At 37.4% G+C, this 24,238-nt stretch overlaps 1 protein-coding gene and 1 non-coding gene across 3 annotated transcripts in view; one reads left to right on the forward strand and one right to left on the reverse strand.

Moving 5' to 3' along the window:
* Positions 1 to 24,238, forward strand: part of OSBPL1A (oxysterol binding protein like 1A) — a 248,714-nt gene that overhangs the window by 46,195 nt on the left and 178,281 nt on the right. For both annotated transcript variants that reach the window (XM_040479203.1, XM_040479204.1), the window contains exons 5-7: positions 9,139 to 9,250; positions 14,665 to 14,750; positions 15,899 to 16,043. In XM_040479203.1, coding sequence (XP_040335137.1) covers positions 9,139 to 9,250; positions 14,665 to 14,750; positions 15,899 to 16,043 — 343 coding nt within the window. The remainder of the gene's footprint in view (positions 1 to 9,138; positions 9,251 to 14,664; positions 14,751 to 15,898; positions 16,044 to 24,238) is intronic.
* TRNAN-AUU (transfer RNA asparagine (anticodon AUU)) lies at positions 10,702 to 10,774 on the reverse strand. The gene has a single exon. It is a non-coding gene; the product is annotated as a tRNA-Asn (tRNA).

The raw sequence follows: 24,238 nt of genomic DNA on the forward strand, positions 1-24,238 counted from the left end.
CACCCCCTGCATCTGGCAGCCATCAGTCTGTTCTATCTTTGAGTTTGGTTTTTTGTTTTAGATTCCTGTAAGGAAAATCATATAGTATTTGTTTTTCTCTATGACTTATTCACTTAGCACAATGTCCTTGCAGTCCATCGATGTTGTTGCAAATGGCAACATATTCCTCCTTTTTATGGCTGAATAATACTCCGTTGTATGTGTATACCGCCATTTCTTTATTCCATTCATCCATTGATGGACATTGAGGTTGTTTCCGTATCTTGGCTATAGTGATAATACTGAAGCGAACATAGGTGTGCTGGTATCTTTTTGGGTTAGTATTTTTGTTTTCTGTAGATAAATACCTAGAAGTGAGATTGCCCAGTCGTATATTCTATTTTTAATTTTTTGAGGAACCTCCATACTGTTTTCCATAGTTGCACCCATTCACATTCCCACTAACAGTGCACAGGGGTAGGAATCCTTTTTTTTTTTTTTTCTTTCCACATCCTCACCAACACGTGTTTTGATAACCACCATTCTCACAGGTATGAGGTGGTAACTCATTGTGGTTTTGATTTGTGTTCCCTGATGATTAGTGATGTATAGCATCTTTTCATATGTGTCAGCCATCTGTATACCTTCTTCCAAAAAATGTCCATTTGGATCCTCTGCTCATCTTTTAATTGGATTGTTTTTCTGCTGTTGAGTTGAAGGAATTCTTTGTGTATTTTGGATATTAACCCCTTATCAGACATACAATTTGCAAATATTTTCTCCCATTCAGTTGGTTGCCTTTTTTTTTCTGTAAGATGTTTTAATGTTTATTTATTTTAGAGAAAAAGTGAGCAAGGGCAGAGAGAGGGGGACAGAGAATCTGAAGTGGGCTCTGTGCTGACAGAAGAGAGCCTGAAGTGGGGCTGAGACTCAGGAACCCTGAGATCATGACCTGAGCTGAAGTTGGATGCCTAACCGACTGAGAGGCCACCCAGATGCCTCAGTTGGTTGCCTTTTCATTTTGCCGATCGTTTCTTTTGCTCTGCAGAAGTCTTTTAGTTTGATATAGTCCCACTTACTTTTTACTTTCATTTTTTAATTTTTTGCTTTTGTTACCTTTAGTCATCACCACGACACATGTTAAGGTGTGTACTGCCTACATTTCCTTCTAGGAGTTTTATGGTTTCCTGGTCTTGGGTTCAAATCTTTAATCCATGTAGAGTTACTTTTTGTGTATGGTGTCAGATGGTGGTCCAATTTCATTCTTTTGCATGCGACTGTCCAATTTTTCCAGCACCATTTGTTGAAGAGACTGTCCTTTCCCCATTGTATGTTCTTGGCTCCTTTGTTGTAAATTAATTGGCCATATATGCATGGTATGTTTTTTATAGCTATATTTTAAATGTTTTAACACATTTCCCTGCTTTCTCTAATACAATGTGTCAATATAGTGAGCCCCCCGCAAAGTATTGTGATATTTCCCTTAGAATTGTATTGAAGTTACAACTCATTGTTGAAGTAGTTTTCTTGAACCTCTCCTAAATTCTAAGAGTTCAGTGATCATAATTTGTAGAAATTATTTCTTTTTTCTAACTTTGAAACCTGAAGACTGCATTAAGAGATTGCTTTACAAGAAGTAAAATTTTCACGGGCACTTGGGTGGCTTAGTCAATTGAGCATCCGACTTCGGCTCAGGTCATGATCTCACGGTTTGTGAGTTCGAGCCCCGTGTTGGGTTCTGTGCTGACAGTTCAGAGCCTGGAGCCTGTTTCAGATTCTGTGCCTCCCTCTCTCTCTCTGCTCCTCCCCCGCTCGTGCGCGCGCGCTCTCTTTCTCAAAAATAAACATTAAAAAAAGCAGTAAAATTTTCATGTGGAATTTCTGCTAAAAGTAGATTAATTTTAAAAAATCAACATGGGAATGGTCATAACATCATAATAACCCAAAGGTGGATGCAACCTAGATGTTCATTAACTAATGAATAGATAAACAAAGTGTGGTGCATCCATACTGTTGGAATGTTAGGCAGCTATACCAAGGAATGAAGTACTGACATATGCTGAAACACAAAGAAACCTTGGATACGTGCTGAGTGAAAGAAGCCATACACAAAAAGCCACTGCATATTGGATAATTCCATTTATAGAAATATTCAGAATAGGCAAATCCATAGACAGAAGGTAGATTAGTGGTTGCCAGGGGTGTAGGGGAAGGAGGATTGGGGAGTGGTTAATGGGTAAGATTTCTTTTTGAGGTAATGAAATGTTCTGAAATTAGTGACGGTTGTGCACAACTCTGTGAATATACTAAAAGCCACAGAACTGCGCTTTAAAAGGGTGAAATTTATGGTATGTGACTTATGTCCTAAAGCTATTATTAAAAAACAATCTGGGTATGGGCATTTTTCTCTAAGTGTTTGAGATGAATTCTATTGTAGCAGAGTAATGGTACAGTAAGGGAATGACAATTTACTAAGCAGAGTGGATTAGGGCAGTTTAGGGGCACGATTTACAGTTGTGTTAATTTTGTTTTGCTGTAATCTTTGTTGTGTACTACTAGGCCGAATGTACTATGTGGCACCCATTAAAAAAAAAAAAAAAAGAAAGGTATTAGGCTCAAAGTTAATACTTTACTCCGCCTTCTTGGTAGTTAGTTGTTTGACAAATTGGTCAAAGTGCTATCTTGACCAGGAATATTTTAAGCAAAATATATTTATTTAGGAATAAATATTAAATGAGTAGCCGTTTTGCGTGGAGGGGATATAACAATGAACAAAGTGGACAAACTTCATAGGGGAGAACAGACAGTAGGTACAGGAAGTTAACACGCTATGAAAATAATTCAAACTGGACAAAGGGAAAGGAGTTAGGGGGTGGGCACATGCTACTTGAGATTGGGTGGGAAGGAAACCTTCTTTGAGCGAGATGCATGTTTTCTGAATTTTAAAAAATATTTAAATGTGTCTACTCTTTTTCAGCTTCCTTAGCACCTGGTTATTTTGACTCTTTGTAGTAGAGATCCTGGCTCTACCCATGCACTGAATGTTTTCTTCAAGGTCATCAGTGTCAGTGGTTTACTGTTTTTAAGATTTTCTGTTTTCACATTTTTCTGTACCTATGTTTCTGTACCTAACAAAGCTGATCACTTCTGGGAGGAGAGACTCTTGTTGTGGCATATCTGGTTGCTTTGATGGTTCCTATTGTTTTTTTCTTTACCCTTTATTATAGGTGCTTCTGATTTTTTTTTTTTAACCACTCTTCCCTTTCCCCTTGAAACTTTCCCCATAATGAAAGCCACGTCCTCTTATGGCTTCATTATTTTTCCTGGGGGATTATTTAGAAATACGTGTTTGGACCTCCTGCTTCTCTCCAGGCATACAGGTCCTCTGTTGGGCTGCATGTTGGACGTCCTTACCTGCCCTCAGGAATCTTGAAACTTCATGCTTCTAAAGTGGGACTCCTCCTCCTCTACATCTGCTCCTTTTGCAGTATTTGAGTTGGTTGTTGAAATATGTTTTACTTTAAATCCTCCTTTTTACTGTCTCCACTTGAGAACAAACTCCTTGCTCTTTACCTGGACTGCTCTGTCTCCCCAATTACTTTTCTAATTTTGAAATCTCTTAATTCCACCCTGTGTGGAGGGGAGGGGGGTCAGTATGCTAATGTCAGCTCTGATTTTGGGATCCCTTTGTTATTCATTATCTAAGTTTGTTTTCTCTGATTCGTGGAGAGTCTTGCATAATGTTGAAAGCTTACGCGTGTGAAGTGAATAACAAGAGTGGAGAGCCACATATTCAGCTGGTGACAAGTGACTGTGAGGGAGAAGTGGATGGAGTTGGGGACTTTTGTAAAGCACCACTGACTACTCAGGACTAGATTAGGAATTCCAGGTCCTGGGAGGTGAAGAGGAAGATAATGACTCATTGTTGTCTGGGCAAAGTGGTTAAGAAGGCAGGATGGTCTTTAATTTTGGCATAGAGAAACACAGTTAGGCTTACTTTATTCTGGACATAGGAACAATGATCCTGCAACAGACTCTTAAAGAAAATTAAAACCTCTTCTACTCACTGAGGCATTAAAAATAGGCACTGACCTACATGTCAGGTAGGTAGTCTAATTCATGTCCCTGGATTAGAAGTCCAACCACTAGTCTCTTAAGGTGCCTTCTTTTTTCAAATTATGATTCAGTGAACAACAACCTTTTCTGATACTGCTCCTGCCTGAGCGCTTATATTCCTCACCTGGAGGGCTTCTTAAAAGACAGGTTGCTGGGGGCCCCATGCCCATCATTTCTGATTCATTGGGTCTGAGATGGGGCCTGAGAACTTGCATTTCTGTAGATTTCATGGGGGACACTGATCCTGCTGTGGAAGCAAATTCTGGGAACTTTTGCTCTAAATCTTTTTCACACAGCGGTCCACTGATTTTTCCAACTTGTAATCTGATACGATTCTTCTGAAACCTTCCACACGTATCCCTTTACCTTTCAGACAACCTGAGCTCCCTATAATTGCATATAGCAACTCCACATTGCCCTGTTTGCTCTCTATGCCCTTTTCCTCATTATTGAAGCACATTCTTTTCTCTTAACAGAGGTATTTCTCTGTACCTTTGCTCATCCCATTTCCTCTGCCCATTCTCCATAGTCTGTCCCTTTGGGGATTTAGATCATTCAAGTTCCACATTAATTGTTACAGCCTTCCTAAAGATCATATCAGGCTAATCACTTGAACTCTGTGCAGTTGCAAAAATGGTATAAGGCAATTAGGTGAGCTATTAAATAGGTTGAGAAATAACATTCCTTAACTCAAATGTGCCAATGTGGTACCAGGCTTGAATAACTCTAATCATTTTTTAAGCAATTTTGCGATCTGTTTCATACACTGAACAATTCAGCCATCTAAAGTACACAATTCAGTGACTCAACTATGTTAACAGACCGTCAATAGTTTTAGAACATTTTCATCACTCCAAAAAGAAGCCACATACTCCTCTAACTCCCTGTTCCCTCTTCCCCTCCTCCCCAGGCAATTACTCATCTATCTCTATGGATTTGCCTGTTCTGGAATCTAATATAAATGGAATCCTGTAATACGTGGTCTTCTGTGACTGGCTTCTTTTAGTTTAATATTTTCATGGTTCATCCATGACATGGCATATGTTAGTACTTCATTCTTTTTTCTTGACAAATAATGTTCCATTGTATGGACATTTTATTTATCTATTTATCAACTGATGGGCATTTGGGTTGTTTTCACTTTTCAGGTGTTATGAATAATGCTGCTCTGAACATTTATGTGTAAGATTTTATCATTCAGTTCATTTCTCTTGGGTGTGTACTTAAGAAGTGGAATTGCTGCATCCTATAGCATCTTTATGTTTAGTATTTTGCAGAGCTGTCCAACTGTTTACCAAAGCATCTGCACCATTTTACATTCCCACTAGCATTGTATGAAGGTTCCAGTTTCTCCACATCCTCGCCAACACTTGTCATTCTTCTTAATTTTAGGCATTATAATGGTTGTCAAATATTACCTCATTTGTTTTTGATTTCCATGTCTGTAACGCAAATGTTCAGCATCTATTTGTGTACTTCTCAGTCATTCTTTGGAGAACAGTCGGTTGTAGTCCTGTGCCCGTTTATTTAAAATATATATATATTTTTATTTTGAGGTCTTAAATTTGAGCACCTTCAGGTTCACAGCAAAATTCATGGAGTAAGATAGAGATTTCTTTTTTTTTTTTTTTTAAACGTTTTTATTTATTTTTGGGACAGAGAGAGACAGAGCATGAACGGGGGAGGGGCAGAGAGAGAGGGAGACACAGAATCGGAAACAGGCTCCAGGCTCTGAGCCATCAGCCCAGAGCCTGACGTGGGGCTCGAACTCACGGACCGCGAGATCGTGACCTGGCCGAAGTCGGACACTTAACCGACTGCGCCACCCAGGCGCCCCAAGATAGAGATTTCTTACATGTGCCCTGTCTCCACTCATGCGTAGCCTCCCCCATTATCATTTTCCACCAGAGTGGTCCATTTGTTACAATTGCTGAACCTGTATTGACCTATCAGAAACCCCCCCTCCCCCCCTCAGTCCATAGTTTATTTTAGGGTTCAATCTTCTATGTTCTTTGGGTTAGGACAAAGGTATAATAATATGTATCTACCATTATAGCATCATACAGAGTATTTTCACGGTTTCTGCGCTCTGCCTGTTTATTCCTCTCCCTAGTCCAGCCCTGGGCAACTACTGATAATTTTACTGTCTCCATAGTTTTGCTCTTTCCGGAGTAGTGTGTAGTTGGAATCATATAGCTTGTAGCTTTTTCACATTTTTTGCCCATTTTTAAGTTGGATTGTTTGGGGGTTTTTGTTGAGTTTTAGGAGTTACTTACATATTCTGGATATAACTTTATCAGACACATGATTTGCAAGTATTTTCTCCTATTCTCTGGATTGCCTTTTCACTCTCTTGATATGCCCTTTGATGTTCAAAGTTTTAAATTTTGATGTGGTCCAGTTTCCTTTTTGCCTGTGCTTTGTGTGTCATAGCCAAAATTCATTGCTATATCCAGCGTCTTGGAGTTTTTCTGCTAGGTGTCCTTCTAAGATCTTTATTGTTTTAGATCTCACACTTAGGTCTTTGATCCATTTTGATTTAGTTTTTGTGTATGGTGTAGGGTACAGATCCAACTCCATTTTGTTTGTTTTGTTCTCCATGTGGGTATCCAGTTTTCCCACTGTTTGTTGGAATTTTCCCCTTAGAATGGTCTTGGCACCCTTGTTGGAGATCATTTGAGCATATATGTGAAAGTTTATTTCTGGACTCTCTGTCCTCTTCTATTGGTCTATAGGTCTGTCTTTATGCCATTACCACAGTTTTGATTACTGTAGCTTTAAGGTAAATTTTGAAATCAGGCAGTGTGAGATCTCTTACTTTTTTTCCCCAGTACTATTTGTTCAGGGTCCATTGAGATTCCATATGATTTGTAGGGTGGGATTTTCTATTTTTTGGGAAAAGCATCCTTGGGATTTGATAGGTATTCCAGTGAATCTATAAATTGCTTTGGGTGGTATTCACATCTTATTATTAAGTCTTAAGCCTAACTATCTGTGAACATTAGATGTCTTCCCTTTTTGTCATTTTTAATTTCTTTCAGCCATGTTTTAAAGTTTTACTGTACAAGTCTTTTGCCTCCATGATTGAGTTTATTGCTAAGTATTTTATTTCCTTTGATGCTATTGTAAATGGAATTAAAAAGTTTTGCTTAGTTTTGTTTTCTGATTGTTCATTTTGTCTTTGCCCATTTTTAAAGTAAGTTATTTATCTTTTTATTGAGTTAAAGTTCTTTATTCTGGATATAAGTCTCTTATCTGATACATGATTTGTAAATATTTTCTGTCATTCTGTGGGTTGTTTTACTTTCTTTAGTCATATGAAAACACTTCTCCCAAAATGCTGCCTTTAAGGTGACAGGAAATTCTAAAATTTTATTAGAATTCACTTTATTAAAATATTAACCATTTTTCTATTTTAAATGTCATAATATATTTTCTAGAATAATATTCAGCTGTGAAAAGTCTTTTAGATCATTATATAGATACTATGTAATATCCTGGAAAATACATGATATATTAGGTGAAAGGAGTTATAACATAAGCAACTTTAATATAAAAGTTGTGTTTAAAAAAAACTCTGACTCATGCATAGGAAAAAGGATTAGAAAGAAATACACCAGAATGTTTATAGTGGTCATAGACTAGGACAATGAGTATTTTGTTTTCTACTTACTGTGTTTTTTAGGTTGTATTTAAGCATTTCTTAGTTAAAAAAAAAAAAATTTTTTTTTGGAAAGTACATGGGAAGTTTTTTGGTCCAAAGGAAAAATGTAACTCATGGGAAAACATAACACGTGATGACACAAGATATTCTTTCATATGTATCTGTGCATGCGATCAACCTGGCAGTTATAATAGCATTGTATTTCATCCTGCCCTAGTGTTACCACATCCACCAGTACCCCTGGGTACTAACATTGAACATCAGATCTCTAGCATTCTCCTGCAAATCTGCATTCTTCTTCATTTCTGCTGCCCTGTTAAGTTGTATAACTGAACTGAACCAGTGATGCTGGACTTCTATACATTGCTGATTAGTCTGAAATTTGTCAGAGCAGTTAACTGCTTAGAGTAAATATGAATGATATAGTTAATTATTCATTGTTGAATATTTATTTTAGGAGAGTGTTTGCTTCATTACAAACCATGCCTTTGGCAGTGTATCCTATCAGTCTGTAGCACTTTAAGAGTCACATGTTCTACCTAGTGTCAGGTGCCCATACCTACTGCCTACAGCCAGGTGCCCCTAGTCTGTATCACTTTAGAAGATGAGGGTCTATGTATTCTACATCTCACATTTTTTTTTGAATCTAGGTCTGTTGGGGAAATTTTTTTTCAACAGGTGTTGTAGGAATAACGTTAAATGAATGTTTTATCCGCTGCAATTTCAGTAATGGCTTTGCTAACTTATACATTTGGTTTAATCACGTGAATCAGTTTGTTAAAACAATCCGATAATTTATTTAAAAATCAATTATAGAAGTTTGTGTTAATTGTGGATTGGCAATTGTCTGGGTAATCGTCAGTTATTACAGTTAGCTAAATTGTACGGTTGACCTTTTGAACAACACAGGATGGGGCACTGAGCCCTGCACAACTGAAAATTTACATGTACCTTTGACTCCCCCAAAACTTCTAATAGCCCACTGCTGACTGGAAGCCCTACTAATAACATAAACATTAATCAACACATATTTTGTATGTTATATGTACTATAGACTCTATTCTTAGAAAAAAGTAAGCTAGAGAAAAAATATTACTAAGAAAATGTAAGGAAGAGAAAATATATTTACAGTAATGTGCTGTATTTTTTAAATCTGCATGTAAGTGGACCTGCCCTGTTCAAACCTGTGTCATTCAAGAGTTGGCTCTATTCAACTTACTGTACTTAGTATTCACTTATTGTAGATACAACTGATGTAATACACAGATTCCTATGGTTTTTGTTTCTATTATAGAAACTTGGTAGTAATTACTAATTTGGAAAAGGGTTATAATAAAGTCTTAGTTTAATAACTAAAAACAATTTTTCTGCTTTTTTAGGAGCTGGTAATGCTTCTTTTAGAATATAATGCAGATACTGCTGTTGTTAATGGGAGTGGACAGACTGCAAAAGAAGTCACTTATGACAAAGAAATCAGGAACATGCTTGAAGGTAAATATTATGGATCTTAAACAGTAATGACTTTAATGATAGCCAAGGTTCAGACTATAGGTAGAAATAGCTTCTGGGATGCCAGAATAGACTGCACTGCACTTATGCTCTAAAGAGAATGCAATCTACTGGGGCGCCTGGGTGGCGCAGTCGTTAAGCGTCCGACTTCAGCCAGGTCACGATCTTGCGGTCCATGAGTTCGAGCCCCGCGTCGGGCTCTGGGCTGATGGCTCAGAGCCTGGAGCCTGTTTCCGATTCTGTGTCTCCCTCTCTCTCTGCCCCTCCCCCGTTCATGCTCTGTCTCTCTCTGTCCCAAAAATAAATAAACGTTGAAAAAAAAAATTTTTTTTTAAAAAAAGAGAATGCAATCTTGGAGTCCCTGATTAGACACAAAATTATTTGAGTTTTCCTCACAGCTTTAAAACTTAAACAGGTTGGTAAAACTTGCCATAATGTTGTATGATCAAATCTGCAACAGAATGGAAAGTAGAAAGTGAGAGACATGAAGAATGTGGCTGGTAGGCTGCAGAAACATCATAACAAAGGATACAGAAGTGGAGGACAGTGAAGCTGTGAGAGGTGCAGCTGGTGGGAGTCGTTTGATGCTGGCCTGCTCCGTTGTCCTGAGGACTGCATTGTAGCACAACGGCTGACAGTAATTTCCTGAAGGATTAGCATCGTCATTAGAAACTCCAGATATTAAATTATGTTAAAGAAGATACGAGTCTGCAGTAACTCAGAGCAATTTCTCTAAAATAGAATAAAACAGACATATTTTGATTCTTACATTGGGAAACTCTCATGCATTAAGATTATCCTCTGAGTGGCCAGGGCTTTACTATAATTATTTTTTGGTAGTATTTCTATGCTAGAGAAGAGAAGATTTCTTAATTTCTACTCTGTAGTAGAAAGCACATATCCTGTGTTTCTTTGTTTTGCAATTCAGGGAAAGGTAAGATAATTCAGTATTTAAAGGGTATTTCTTAATTATTAGTATGTTTAACTATGTAAAAACCAGTATCTTTTTTCTATTTTCCAGTTGTCCTTGAAAACTAAAATTTTCTCTTGTTTTCTAGTTAGAAAATAATGTCAGCCTATCAACCATACTCCTCATGTCTACTACCTTTCTACTTTTAATTTTTTTGAAGATTTGATCATACAATATTATGGCAAATTTGACAAATCTGCTTAAGTTTTAAGTTTTGTCAGACATCCTTAGGTCACTGTCTTAACTCTTGCCTTAAAAATAAAACCTTTTGATTTAAAATGAACAGGCATATCAACTAAACATCTTCTCTAAAGCTCTGTCTTATGTGATTTTTTTGGGAGATTGCACATATTAGATGTGATCCCTGCCCTTTAATATATTATGATCTAACTGGGAGGCTGAGGTGTCCTGTCCTTGACCATAATCCTATCCTTTTTTAAATTTATTTTTAAAGTAATCTGTACACCCAACATGGGGCTCAAACTCATGACCCTGAGATCAATAGTCACATGCTCTACCAACTGAGCCAGCCAGGTGCCCTTGTTCTGTTATTTTAATTGTAACAAAATGAGAACCTGGAACTGAGGCTCGCCTGACAAGTTGACATTTAGTGGGGCCAATCATGAAGACATGTTCTACCTCCCCAAAACTCAAATACACTAAGGACAAGGGCTCCATTGACGTATAGTTTGTCAGCTAATAAGGTGCTATCCTGGGAAATGGAAGGAGAAAGTTATTTGACTCTGCTCTGATGAGATCACCTTAGCCAGATATAATTTGTGGATAGTGCCTTAAGTGGCTCAGACTTCAGGGAGTGCATCTAGTAGCCCTCCAAGACTATAGGTAGAACAGAAACCACATCATGGGGTAGGGCACTAGAGACAGGAAGAGTTTCACCCCAGAAGCACAGATCTCAGTGGTCACAACAAAATTTTACTCAAGCATCTAAAGAAGTGTTATATTGTAATCTTATTTGTGCTAGAACAGAGCCAGTTGTTGGTCCAGTTGATGTAGTGCCAGGGGTTCATCTTTGGGTCCTGTGTATTGTAATAATGGCTTGGGTTGCACTTTAAGGTGTAGGGAGTTCACATGATTGGAGTTACCTGGAAAGAGGTTAGACTACTATAGGTCAGGCACTAGAGAGGAATACCTTCTTCTACATACCATTTGTCTTTCATTTTATTTTGAGAAATTTCTAACCTACAGGGAAGTTTCAGTTATAGTGCAATGAAAACTTGTATGTCCTTCACTTAGATTCAGTAGTCATTAACATTTTGCCACATCTGGTGTATCCTTTTATATAGTAATGTTCCTTAATATTTTTTGTAGAACTATTTGGGAGTAACTTCTAGAAAGTGGTACTTCTAAGTATTTCAGTATGTATCCCTTAAGAACAAGGATATCTTCTTACATAATCACAATATAACTACCAATTTCCAAAAATTTATCACTAATATAATATAGTTTATATTCAGATTTTGTCAATTGCCCAAATAATGTCCTTTGTAGAATTTTTCCCCCAATTCAGAATCCAATCTAGAATCTCTCATTGTGTTGACAGATTGCTTTAGTCTCCTTTATCTGGAATAAGTCCTTAGCCTTTGTTTGTCATGATCTTGACCTTTTTGAGGAGGAAGGAAATTATAGAATTATTTGTAGAATGTCTCAGTTTTGGTTTTTTTTTTTTTTTTTAATCTTTTCATATATTTTAGATTCAGGATCTGCTTTTTGGCAGGAATGGTGAGGTTGTATCCTTTACCAGTGCATCACACGTTAGGAGGAAACATTGTTTATTTTGCTCTATTACTGGTAATGTTATCTCTGATAACCCAGTGCTCCACTGTAGAGATACCCCCTCCCTTTGTAAGTACTAATCTATGGGGAGAAAAATTCAAATTTCCTGTTTACCATTAATCTTTTAATAACTCATTTCAGCATTAATGATTCTCGTCCTGAATCACTTCTTACTATGGAGATTGCAAAATGGTGATTTTTCTGTTGTCAGTGAAGGACATTTGCCAGGTTCTTACCTCCATTTCAAGTGTATTGCTATTTAACCTGCCCTGTGCATATACATAAGAGTGTTGTTAGGAGGGAGTTAAACTTCATGATCTCTGCACTCCCTATTAACTCGGGATGCAGATTCAAACGAAAGATAGATAATTAGTTTGTCATATTAAAATTAAAATTTAGGGATGCCTGGGTGACTCAGGCAGTTAAGCATCCGACTCTTGGTTTCTGCTCGGGTCATGATCTCATGGTTAGTGAGATTGAGCCCTGCGTTGAGCTCTATGTGGAGAGCACAGAACCTGCTTGGGATTCTCTCTCTCCCTGTCTCTGCCCCTCCTTTGCTTGCACATGTGCTTGCTCGCTCTCTTTCCAAAATAAACTTACGTAAAAAATAAAATTGAATTAAAATTTGTAGGACAAATGAATTTTTTGAATGGAATATTTCCTTTGAAAACATTTATTGAGGTATAAAATATATGGATAAAAGCATACATAATTAATGTATAGCTCACTATTTTCACAAACAGAACACATCAATGTAAGCAACAGATCAAGGAACAGAATGTTACCAACACTCTGGAAGCCTCATCTCCCCAGCTGGAATTTTTCCTTTTCGTTGGCTGCATCAATAATCTTTCAGTGTCTTTAATGAACAGAGGACAGGAATGTATGCAGTGTTTGCAACTCCAAAACCCCATTTTCCTTCATTTATGAATCTAGGCAATCTAAAAAGAAACATTAGGGTACCCTTTACCTCTTTTCCATGAAGTCTAGAACCAACACGATTAAGCATTGTTTGATTATTTAGTAAATATATATTGACCAAATACACGTCGTGCCAGACACTGTCATAAATGGCTAGGATACACAGAAGAGTAAGAACAGTACCTGACTGCTAGCGATAACTTACAGCTCTGGGTAACACATGCAGGAGTAGAAGTACATACAAGAGGGATAGGAATGTGACTGTTCTCAGAGCTCATGGTGCAGTAGCCCCAGGACCAGTAAGAGGAAACACTGAAGAGTGTGAATCGCAGCAAAAGAAGAAGCCATTGAGAGCTTATGCAGAGGCTTGGGTGCCTTCCTTTGAGGTGGGGAGGGAGTCTGGGTGTGGAAATAGAAATGTGAGGATAGAAGATGATGGTATGTTAGGACTGTCCATCTTTTCTTAAAGCTAAACTAGTTCTAGCTATAGCTGTATCCACGATCGCATTCATAGTGTTTCCCCAGTCACTTGGCTCCCCAACCTGCTTTTTAGTCCATGACCTTACTTCAGCCAGGAAGACCTGAGAAACCTTTTATAGTTTCTCCCTTGCAGCCTTTGCAAAGGATATTATGCACATGTTTTAAGTGAGGTTACTGAGCCTTCCTGTGAAATTGTTTTTTTTCAAGCCAGAACAGAATTCAAATCTAGCAAAAAGAGACCTTATTGCATATTGCAGTTTCTTAAATCAAATTGCCTGTTCTCTTTCTGTGCAAGTGTGATTTAAGAAGCAGAATAGAATAGTGGTAAGAGCATGGTCTCTGGAACCAGCCTGCACGAGTTCAGATCCCAGCTCCTCCAATTCCTAGCTGTGTGACCTTAGTTTAATTCCTTAACTTCTTAATGCCTCAGTCTCTTCATCTGTACAATCAGAATAATAGTAACACCTACTTCATAGCATAGTTATGAGGATTTAATGAGCTAATATATTTTTTTCAAAATTTAATATTGAAGTATAGATGACCTACCATGTTTTGTTAGTTTCAGGTATGTTACAAAGTGATTTGATTTTTATATGTTATGCAGTGTTCACCGTGGTAAGTGTAGTTACCTGTCAGCATGCAGTATTACTAAAATACTGGCCTTATCCTGTATGCTGTATTTTTTCCATCTCTGGGACTTATTTATTTTATAACTGGAAGTTATTTTTAAAGTGCTTTGAATAGTACTTGGCATATACTAGGTGCTATAGAATTTGTTAAAATAAGTCTTCTATTAGGTGGAAGTATATACGTATGTATAGATCTACTTACATGGTTTGTACATCTTCTACCAGTGCTGTTTCTTATTGTTATTTTTAACGGATTCTAAGGTTCTAGAAGGTGTGAGTGCTACTCTCCAATTTATCAAGGCAGATGTGTAATAGTATTTCAGCATGCAAAAGTAATTCATAATTATCTGTGATGGGTGTTATAGTAAGATACTTAGACTTCTGAATTGAAAACATAAATTCATATGAACCTAAAAGGAGTTGAACTCCCTTATCTGAAATTCAAGGCAGTGAGAATAACAATAAGTCTTTAACTATATTTCAATTATAATTCAAAATATTGTGACTTTTTCCCCACAGTCACTTTATTCATACATCCTGTTAATGATGTTGCTAATAGGATTCTGACTAGAAGTAGAGTAACATATACTTTCCTTTTGCAGCTGTAGAAAGGACTCAACAAAGAAAGCTTGAAGAAGAACTTTTAGCAGCAGCGAGAGAAGGCAGAACAGCAGAACTCCTAGCTCTGGTAAAACAACATGTCTTAGTTCTTTACCCTTCAGGAGAATTGTAACTTTACGTTAACACTTCATAATGTAGTCAAATTGCGGGGCTAAAATACTTGAGATTATAATAGTAGTACAAAAGTCCTTAAATATCTGAAAGCACTTGGCATATAATAGTTTAAGCAAGATACATTTTAAGGATTGTTTTCTATGAATTTGTGATTTATGTCCCCACTCCCTACTGTGAAAATCTGATAAATTAAGAATCTGATTTTTCAAGGCGAATACATTATGTAAGACAATTGTTTTTTTTCAAATTAAGCCAATTTAAATTGAAACATAATATGTAAGATCCTATAAAGGAACAAGTTTCTCTAGTTCTGATAAGCAATCATTTCTGAAGGGTATGCTACACTTTTAGAAAGTAACGTACAAATATGTGATAATACTTGGGAATATTCATATCATGTCAGAACAGATTGAAAGCTTTACCCATTTTTTTTTTTTCCTTTTGGAGACCTACTTTCCAGTTTCTATTTCCCACGTAGTCTCATTAAACATGGAACTAAATTTGTTCTAAATTGAAGAATGAAGCATTGCCATTTGCTTTAAAGTTATTTCAGCCTTTTCATTTGAAAAGACCTCTTTGGTTTCCAAGTAAAGTACCTAAAACATTTTTTAATCTTTGTGAAATGGAGACTGTATAAAGAAGTTTTTAAAATAGTCAGTTGGGAACAACAAATTCAGTAGAACTTTAACACATTTAACCTTTATGGTTTTAACTCTTCTGAATGACTGTCTGTGGTAGACTGGTTTATATTTTTGCTGTCACAAGTATGAATCACAAAATGGGTATAAGTGAGCCAATCTTAGTGAAATCTTAATGTCCAGGAGTGGGTGGGGTGGCACTGGTGTAGTGTGTGGTGTCTGTTGTCAGGGGAATGTGGGACCCAAGATTTCATGGCACCTTGAGGACGAGCATGGCAAGTGACATAGATTTGCTGGCTTTAGGGAACAATAAGCCACTGGCTGTCTAGCATCCTAGAGCTCTGGTGTTCACCTGGTTCTATAGTTGGAGGGTCCACCTGAACATCAGTTACACCTTCCTGTGTCTTAAGGGAGAAAATCCATCTTTGATATATAATTCTGCATTGCATTTTTCATTTGTTAGCTCAACAGGCCCAATCCTCCTGATGTTAATTGTTCGGATCAGTTAGGAAATACACCCTTGCACTGTGCAGCTTACCGGGCTCATAAGCAATGTGCCTTAAAGCTTCTAAAAAGTGGAGCAGACCCAAATTTGAAGAACAAAAATGGTAAGCATGTTGGTAAAAGCCATTGTTGGTCATTTTGAAACTATAAAAATAAGTTAATGCCATATAAAATTGTTTTGTGTTAGGATCCAGCCTTTGTTAAACTATATGGCCCCTACTTAATTTCGAAGTCCAGGCATTCACACAAAAGAAAAAAACTTACTAATTTCCTTCCTAGTTAAGAGTTAACTGTATAATAATACCTATTCCTTAGGAGGAAGTTGTGATTAAGATAGAGTTACTCCCTCGAGGAAAGAGAGTACAGTTGATTCGTGTTATTTAACTCCTGGGGGAAAAAGAGTTGGGTTCTTGAGAGGTTCTGGTCACAACATTTTTATACTGATTAATACATACCCTTGTTTATGTGTGTATTTCTATTTAAAAACACCTTTAATGTATATTGTTAATCCATTAACAGAGCTTACTGCCAACAGCACTGTCATTCATGCCTCAATAGAGCTTGTCTGCTACACATATATTCTCCATAAAGCATATCACAGTCCTCTTGCACTTAGGAACAACACTATATAATAATTCAGTACTATGTTTGGCAGCCAGTTTCAATAGTGAAGTCACCAACAAAAAGCAAACAAAATGTGAAAATGCGGCCCTGGATAGACTATGATGTGGACATTTGTTTACCTATGAGAGCTGAAACAGGCAGAGCATCACCTTTTTCTAACTCAGCTGGGAATATGCGCCTGAGAAGACTCAAATTTTTCACCACTTTTGATGTGCCTGTGAATGAGAAATTGCGATAAGTATTGATTTTGAGGTTACAGATAAATTTTAGCAATAGGCAAATCTGCAAATATCAAATGTACAGGCAATGAGTGTTGACTCTATGCATAACAGTATCAGAGATGGGATCAGATAACCCCAAGAGAAGCTACAAAAGGTGTCTCGGGTATTCAAAGGGGGAACATCGCATTAGGGCCATTATCACTATTTAGGATGCTTCCCCCTGCCTACCATCAACCTGGATTAGGACTTGTTAGTAGTCCACCAGGACCCTGTGCTCACCTCCATTGTTTCCTAAATCACACTCCATGGTAGTTGTTGATTTATATAGCTGTATCTCATGAGACTGAATTCCTAAAGGCGGGGCTGATATTCTCCTGTCTAGTTTTCCTAGGACCTAGAGTAATGTGTAGCACACACCTTCTATATGTTGCGTGTTTGTTGAAGATTTGAGTAGTTAGAGATGGCTTCGTGAAGGGATAGATATTTAATATAGACTCTGAAGTCGTACTAGGATTTTTAATTCCTCTAAATACTTGTATCTCTAACAAAAGGTCCCACTGTATTTTTTTCTTTTTAAATATAAACAGAATATCATTAAATTTTGGAAAGGACATTCTAAGCAGAGAGATTATGAGCAAAGGCATTAAGATAAAAAATTCAAGTAAAGTTTTAGGTGACATCCTCAGTTTGGCATATCCATACACATGAAGGGGGGCAGTACCAGATAATCCTATAAATGCAGATTAGGCTCGCATAGTGGAAAACCTTAATATGGCAGACTATTTTACCCCTTAATTTGGAAGTTCAGGGGATCATGGTAAATAGGTGAGCAGTGGAGAGAGGAGGTGCTTTAATTAGGGCCTGAATTTTTATTGACATCAGTGGGAGTAGAAAGGAAAAAGAAAATTAATGATCGAATTTTCTGCTCTCTTCCCTTCTTTTGGCCCATATGCTGTAGACCGGCACTATCCAATAGATGGATAATGAGAGCCATGTATATAATTTTAAGTTTTCTAGTAGCCACATTTAAAAAGTAGAAACTGATGAAATTAATTTTAATAATGTATTTTATTTAAAGCAATTTATTCAAAATATGTTAACACGTAATCAATGAAAATACTGAGATTTTACATCCCCTTTTTGATATTAAGTCTTTGAAATCTGGCATGTGTTTTACACTTAATATCTCAGTTTGAACTAGCCACATGTCAAGTACTGAATAACCACATGTGTTTAGTGTCTATTGTATTGGATATAAAAGCTCTAGACATAACAAAGGGTTGAGTCTCTGGTTAACCATGCTGTCCCCAACCTGCGTATGCTTTTTTTTCTCTGCTGGAAATGTCCTTTTCCTACTTGTCCATGTGGTAAGCCCTAGTCTCACTCTAAGAGTTAGGTCAAACTATTTTCGCCAGAGAGGCTTTCCCTGTATCTCTAGGATAGATAGAAGTTCTTCCTGGAATAAGAGAAACCGGGGAATAGTGAAGGGGGAGCACTCAGGAGCTGTGAGGGAAATACAAGTTCCATGGAGCCAATGGAAGACATAAAATGTGGAGTGAAGGGGTGGGGTGTATTCATTGTCATGTGCAACTTAGACTGAAGAAGATATAAACACTGAGGCAAGGCTGTGGAATTCAGTGACTCAGTGCCCAGGGGTCCTTTCTGAAAGGGTGGTTTCCGCTGGTGGTTGAGCAACAGCTAGATGCATGGTTGAGGTTAGAGTAGGAAATGAGGAAGCTGAGGCAGCACTGCTTCTCTGCAGTATTTAAGAACAAAAGGAATGGTTCTGTGGCCAAGAGGAAGATGTTTTAGGCAGAGAGATTTAAGCATGTTTGTAAAGTTAAGGAGGACTAAGGCAATAGAAAAGGAGCTTGAAGATTTAATTGTGACAGAAAATGTAATTTTTTCAAAAAAGCAATGCTTTGGTAACAGCAAAAAAGGGAACATATTTGATAAAGGATGTTTGGTTTTTTATGGCAGCAATTACCAACACAACTGAAGACCTAAAAGAAGACCTAAAAATGGAGAGACCGGCCATGTTTGGGGGAAGGGGAACTCAACATCAAAAAGCTAACAGTTCTCTCCAAGTTAATTCAAAGCAATCCCAGCCAGAACCTTCAAAGGGTTTTCATAGGTCTTGACTAGCTAACTCTCATTTATATAGAAAAGTCCAGTGTAGTGAATTTTAAAATGGAAGAGAAGCAGGGGGAGTTGTCCTGCTGGATAAAAAGACTAATGAACCTATGGGATGTAAAACATTTATTCAACAAAGTGTTTATATGCTAGTTACTATTCCAGGGGCTAGGGATCTAGAGCAGTGAAGAAAAAAATCCCTGCCTTCATGGAGCTTACGTTCTAATAGGAGAGGGCCAATAAAAAAAAAATATGTCAGATGAGATTGGTGCTGGGGGGCGGGGGCGAGGCAAGGGAGGAGAATTGAGAGTGTGTTGGGTGTATAGATCATTGCTGCTTTGTGAAAGATGGCAGGAGAGTCTCTGTTAGAATGGTAATTACGACTCTTAAGTGAAGGAACAAGCAGTGTCAGTATCTGGGCAGTGAGGATGGTCCCAAGCAGAGGAGGCAGAGAGTGTATATGATGTGTGTCATGAAAAGCCAACCAGTATGTCCAGAGTAGAGTGAGAGGAGGAGGGCAGTTGGAGGAGGTTAAAGAGGCAGAGGGACATGAAGAAAGGCTTTGTGGGTTATTGTAAGAATTGTGGCTCTTACTCTGTGTGAGATGGGAAGGTATAGGAGGGTTTAGGATGCAGCAGTGATATGGTCAGATGTAGGTCCTGAAAAGTGATCGCTGATTGTTGTGAAAATAGATCCTAGGAGGGAATCAGTTAGGCTATTCAGGTGAGAGGAAATTGGCTTGGATCAGAATAATAGCAGTAAAAATGGTTGTTAATGGTTAGATTTTTTAAAACATAATTTGAAGGCAGAGTGGTCAGGATTTTCTGATGGCTTAGATACATGAGGTGTGAGAGAAAGACCAGAATTGAGGGTGACTCTACAGTGTTTGAGTCGAGGACCTGAAAAAATGGAATTTCCAGTTACTACGAAGGGTGAGACTGCAGGAAAGGGTAGGCTAGCAATGGCTAAGAATTAGGAGTTTGGTTTTTAAGGTATAAAAAATTTGAAATCTATTCTACAATTCAAGTGAGACAGTCGGGTTTAGAAGAGAGGTCTGGGTGGAGATAAATTTGGGAATTTTCAGGATGTAAAATTATTTAAAATAATAGAATGGATAGGATCACTGAGTGAGGTATTGGTTCAGGGTAGATGAAGGTGAACAGACCAGATAGTTTGGAAGTTAAAACATGTACATATGAGAACTTGACAGATGACAAAGGTGGTGTGATAAGTGGATGAGGAAAGAACTGAGTAAACAATCCTGGGGCAAATAGCGAGCCACATAGTAATAGGTCATTTTAGACACCTGTTGCATATTGGATACTAAATTCCAGCTGGTTTAAACCTAAAAGTGCAATATAAACTTTAAAGCATCAGGAGAGGTTTCTGTTTTTGGCCATAATACAGTTACAGGGACTAGATTTACCTTCCCCTCTCTGTTCCTAATAACACTGTATTGGAAGTCTTAGCTAATGCAATAAAGCAAAAAAATAAAAGAAAAAAGAAAAAGTATTCAGACTGAAAAAGAAGAAACAGAACTCTTTATTTATAGGTAATCTGATCATTCACATAAAAATTTTTAAGAAATCTCAAGGGAATATACCTCCACATAATAAAGGCCTTATGTGGAAAACCCATAGCTAACATCTCAATGGTGAAAAACTGAGCACTTTTCTTCTAAGGTCAGGAACAAGACAAGGATGTCCATTCTGACCACTTTTATTCAACATAGTACTGGAAGTTCTAGCCACAAGACAAGAAAAGACATCCAGATTGGTAAGGAAGAAGTAAAACTTTCACTATTTGCAGATGACATGACAGAATATATATAAACTCTAAACACTCCATCAGAAAACTACCTAAACTGACAAATGATTCAGTAAAGGTGCAGGATACCAAGTGAATACACATAAATCTATCACATTTGTATAATGAAGTAGCAGAGAAATTAAAATAATCCCCTTTACGATTGCACCAAAAAGAATAAAATGTCTAGGAATAAACTTAACCAAGGAGGTGAAAGACCTATACTTAAAGTAAAACACTGATTAAAAAAAAATTGAAGATGATACAAACAAATGGAAAGATATTCCATGCTCCTGGATTAGGGCTTGAAATATTTAAATATATTAATTACCTGAAGCAATCTACAGATTTAATGTAATCCCTGTCAAAATACCAACCTTTCCCACAGAACTAGAATAATCCTATGGAGCCACAAAAAAATCCTAAAAAGCCAAAGCAATCTGGAGAAAGAAGAAAAACTCTGGAGGTAACACAATTCCAGATTTCAAGATATACTACAAAACTGTCATAAAGCAGCATGATACTGGCACAAAAACAGACACATAGAGGAACAGAATAGAGAGCACAGAAATAAACCCACACTCACATGGTTATAATGGTGTTGGGAAAACTGGACAGCTACATGGAAAAGAATGAAACTGGACCACTTTCTAATACCATACACAAAAATCTGGACCACTTTCTAATACCATACACAAAAATAAAATGGGTTAAAGACCTAAATGTGAGCTCTGAAACCACAAAATTCCTAGAATACATAGGCAGTACTTTCCTTGACATTGACCTTCACAACATTTTTCTGAAGATGTCTCCTCAGGCAAGGGAGCTTGTGATGAGCACCGGGTGTTGTATGGAAGTGTTAAGTTAGTGTAACACCTGAAACTAGTAACACTGTATGTTAACTAACCGGAATTTAAATAAAAACGTAAAAAAAAAGTCTCGACGTTGATAAGATGTGTCTTCACCAAATGGATCTAGCAGTTTAGTGCAATACGAGTCCAAAACTCAGGCTTTTTGGTAGAAATTGACAAATTGATTATAAATTTTATTTGGAAATTGGAAGGACCTAGTGTACCCAAAACAACTTGAAAACAATTAGAGGTCCTCGGCTACTTTGTTGTCAGGGTTTTCCAAGAGAAAAACAGTTAGTTACATATAAACTTATATATGATTTTGGAGGCAGAGATCTGCCACGATATGCTGTCTGCAAACTGGCAAACCAAGAGAGCTGGTGGTGATATTCAGTCTGAAGCCTGAGACCAGAGAGGCTACTGGAGCAAGTCTTTGAATCCAAAAGCCAGTCAGGACCTCCAATGTCAGAAGGCAGAAAGAGAAGGAGTCTCAGCTCAAGAAATGACAGAATTCATCCTTCCTTTGCCTTTTTGTTCTATTTAGGCCCTCAGTGATTGGATGATGCCCACACACATTGGTGAGGCAGATCTTCTTTACTAGTCCACTGGTTCAAAAGCTAATCTCATCCAGAAACCCCCTCGCAGGCACACTTAGAAATATTTTACCAGCTATCTGGGCATTTTTTAGCCTGTTTAAGTTGACCCCTAAAATGAACCATCATATAACCTAATTTCAGGACCGTGTGAAAACAGATCGATCGATCAATCAATTGATCTATGGAACAGGAGGGAGTCCAGACAGCAACCTACAAATACAGAGAATTGATTTGCCTTGACTAAAGTGTCAAGGCCATCAGTGAGGAAAGGATAAATTTTTAACATGATATTAGAAGAGTTGGATAACAATCTCCAAAATCACAGAAAATAATATGAGTTAAGATTTATTTCCTTCTAGATTTTTATGGTTTTGAGTTAACTTGGGTTTTACAAAGATTTCTTAAGTATGTAACAAGTATGGATATAGAATACAGATAAGTTGGACATTATCAAAGTCATAAAATTTTGCTCCTCAAAAGACATTGTTAGGAAAATGAAAATGCAAGCTATTGTATGGGAGAAAATATTGGGAAAACATATATAACAACAGACTTGTTTCTGGAGTATATACAGAACCCTTATAACTCAATGGGAGGATAATTCAAGTTTAAAAAGGTTCAGACACTCCAAAGATCTGTGAATGGCGGAAAAGTACCTGACTAAAGGCTTCACGTAGAGGTGTAAACCTAAATTAAAATGCATTCCCATGAAAAAACATTCACATAACTACAAGGGGATATGTACTATGATGTTTATTTCATTCTCCTTAAAATAGTGAAAAAGTGGAGATAAGCCCTATGCACTTAAATAAACTGATTTGACTTAATACTTGCAGCAATCCTAAAATAGAAAAAATAGGAGCTACATGTGTCAAGTGAATAAAGGAAAACAGTGTTAAAGGAAGTTGCAGAATGATACAGTATACCCTTATTTTAACATTAATACCATATTTAACATTTAAAAGTACTTTATGAATACATTTCTATATAATGAAAGTAGAAAGATATGCATGAGAACAATAATACCCATTGAAAAATGATGAAAAACAATAAAGCTGGAAAAAGAATTAGAATTCCCTATTATTTAAAAAAAAATTTTAATGTTTTTATTTATTTTTGAGAGAGAGAGAGAGCATGAGCAGGGGAGAGGCAGAGAAAGAGAGGGAGACACAGAATCTGAAGCAGGCTCCAGGCTCCGAGCTGTCAGCACAGAGCCTGACGTGGGGCTCGAACTCATGGAGTGTGAGATCATGACCTGAGCCGAAGTCGGACGCTCAACCGACTGAGCCACCCAGGCGCCCCTATAATTCCCTTTTAAAGTTAGTAGCCATTAGCGATTTAACATTGAAGCCTAATTTTTGTTAACTTTTATTTAAATTCTAGTTAACATAGTGTAATATTAGTTTCGGGTATACAATTTAGTGATTCAACACCTATAACACCCAGTGCTCATCACAAGTGCCCTCTTTAATCCCTACCCCCTCACCTATCCCCCCCTCTGGTAGCGAGCGGGTTTTGATAGTTAAGTGTCTGTTTTTTGGTTTGTCTCTCTCTCTCTCTCTCTCTCTCTCTCTTTTCCCCTTTGCGTGTTTGTTTCTTAAGTTCCACATTATGAGTGAAATCATATGGTATTTGTCTTTCTCTGATTTATTTTGCTGAGCATAATATTCTCTAGCTCCATCTATGTTGTCGCAAATGAAAAGGTTTCATTCTTTTTTTATGGCTGAGTAATATTCCATTGTGTGTATGTGTATACACACACATACCATGTCTGCTTAATCCGTTCATCAATCAAGGGATACTCGGGCTGTTTCCATAATTTGGCTAGTGTAGATAATGCTGCTATAAACATTGGGGTGCATGTATCCTTTTGAATTAGTATTTTATTATTCTTTGAGTAAATACCTACTAGTGCAATTGCTAGATCATAGGGTAGTTCTATTTTTAACTTCTTGAGCAACTCCATACAGTTTTTTCCAGTGTGGCTGTAGCAGTTTGCATTTCCACTAGCAGTGAAAGAGGGTTCCCCCTTTCTCCACATCCTCGCCAATGCCTGTTTCTTGTGTTG

This window comes from Herpailurus yagouaroundi, unplaced genomic scaffold (assembly GCF_014898765.1).
Source record: "Herpailurus yagouaroundi ecotype Mexico unplaced genomic scaffold, PumYag 142, whole genome shotgun sequence".
NCBI classification, from domain to species: Eukaryota; Metazoa; Chordata; class Mammalia; order Carnivora; family Felidae; genus Herpailurus; species Herpailurus yagouaroundi.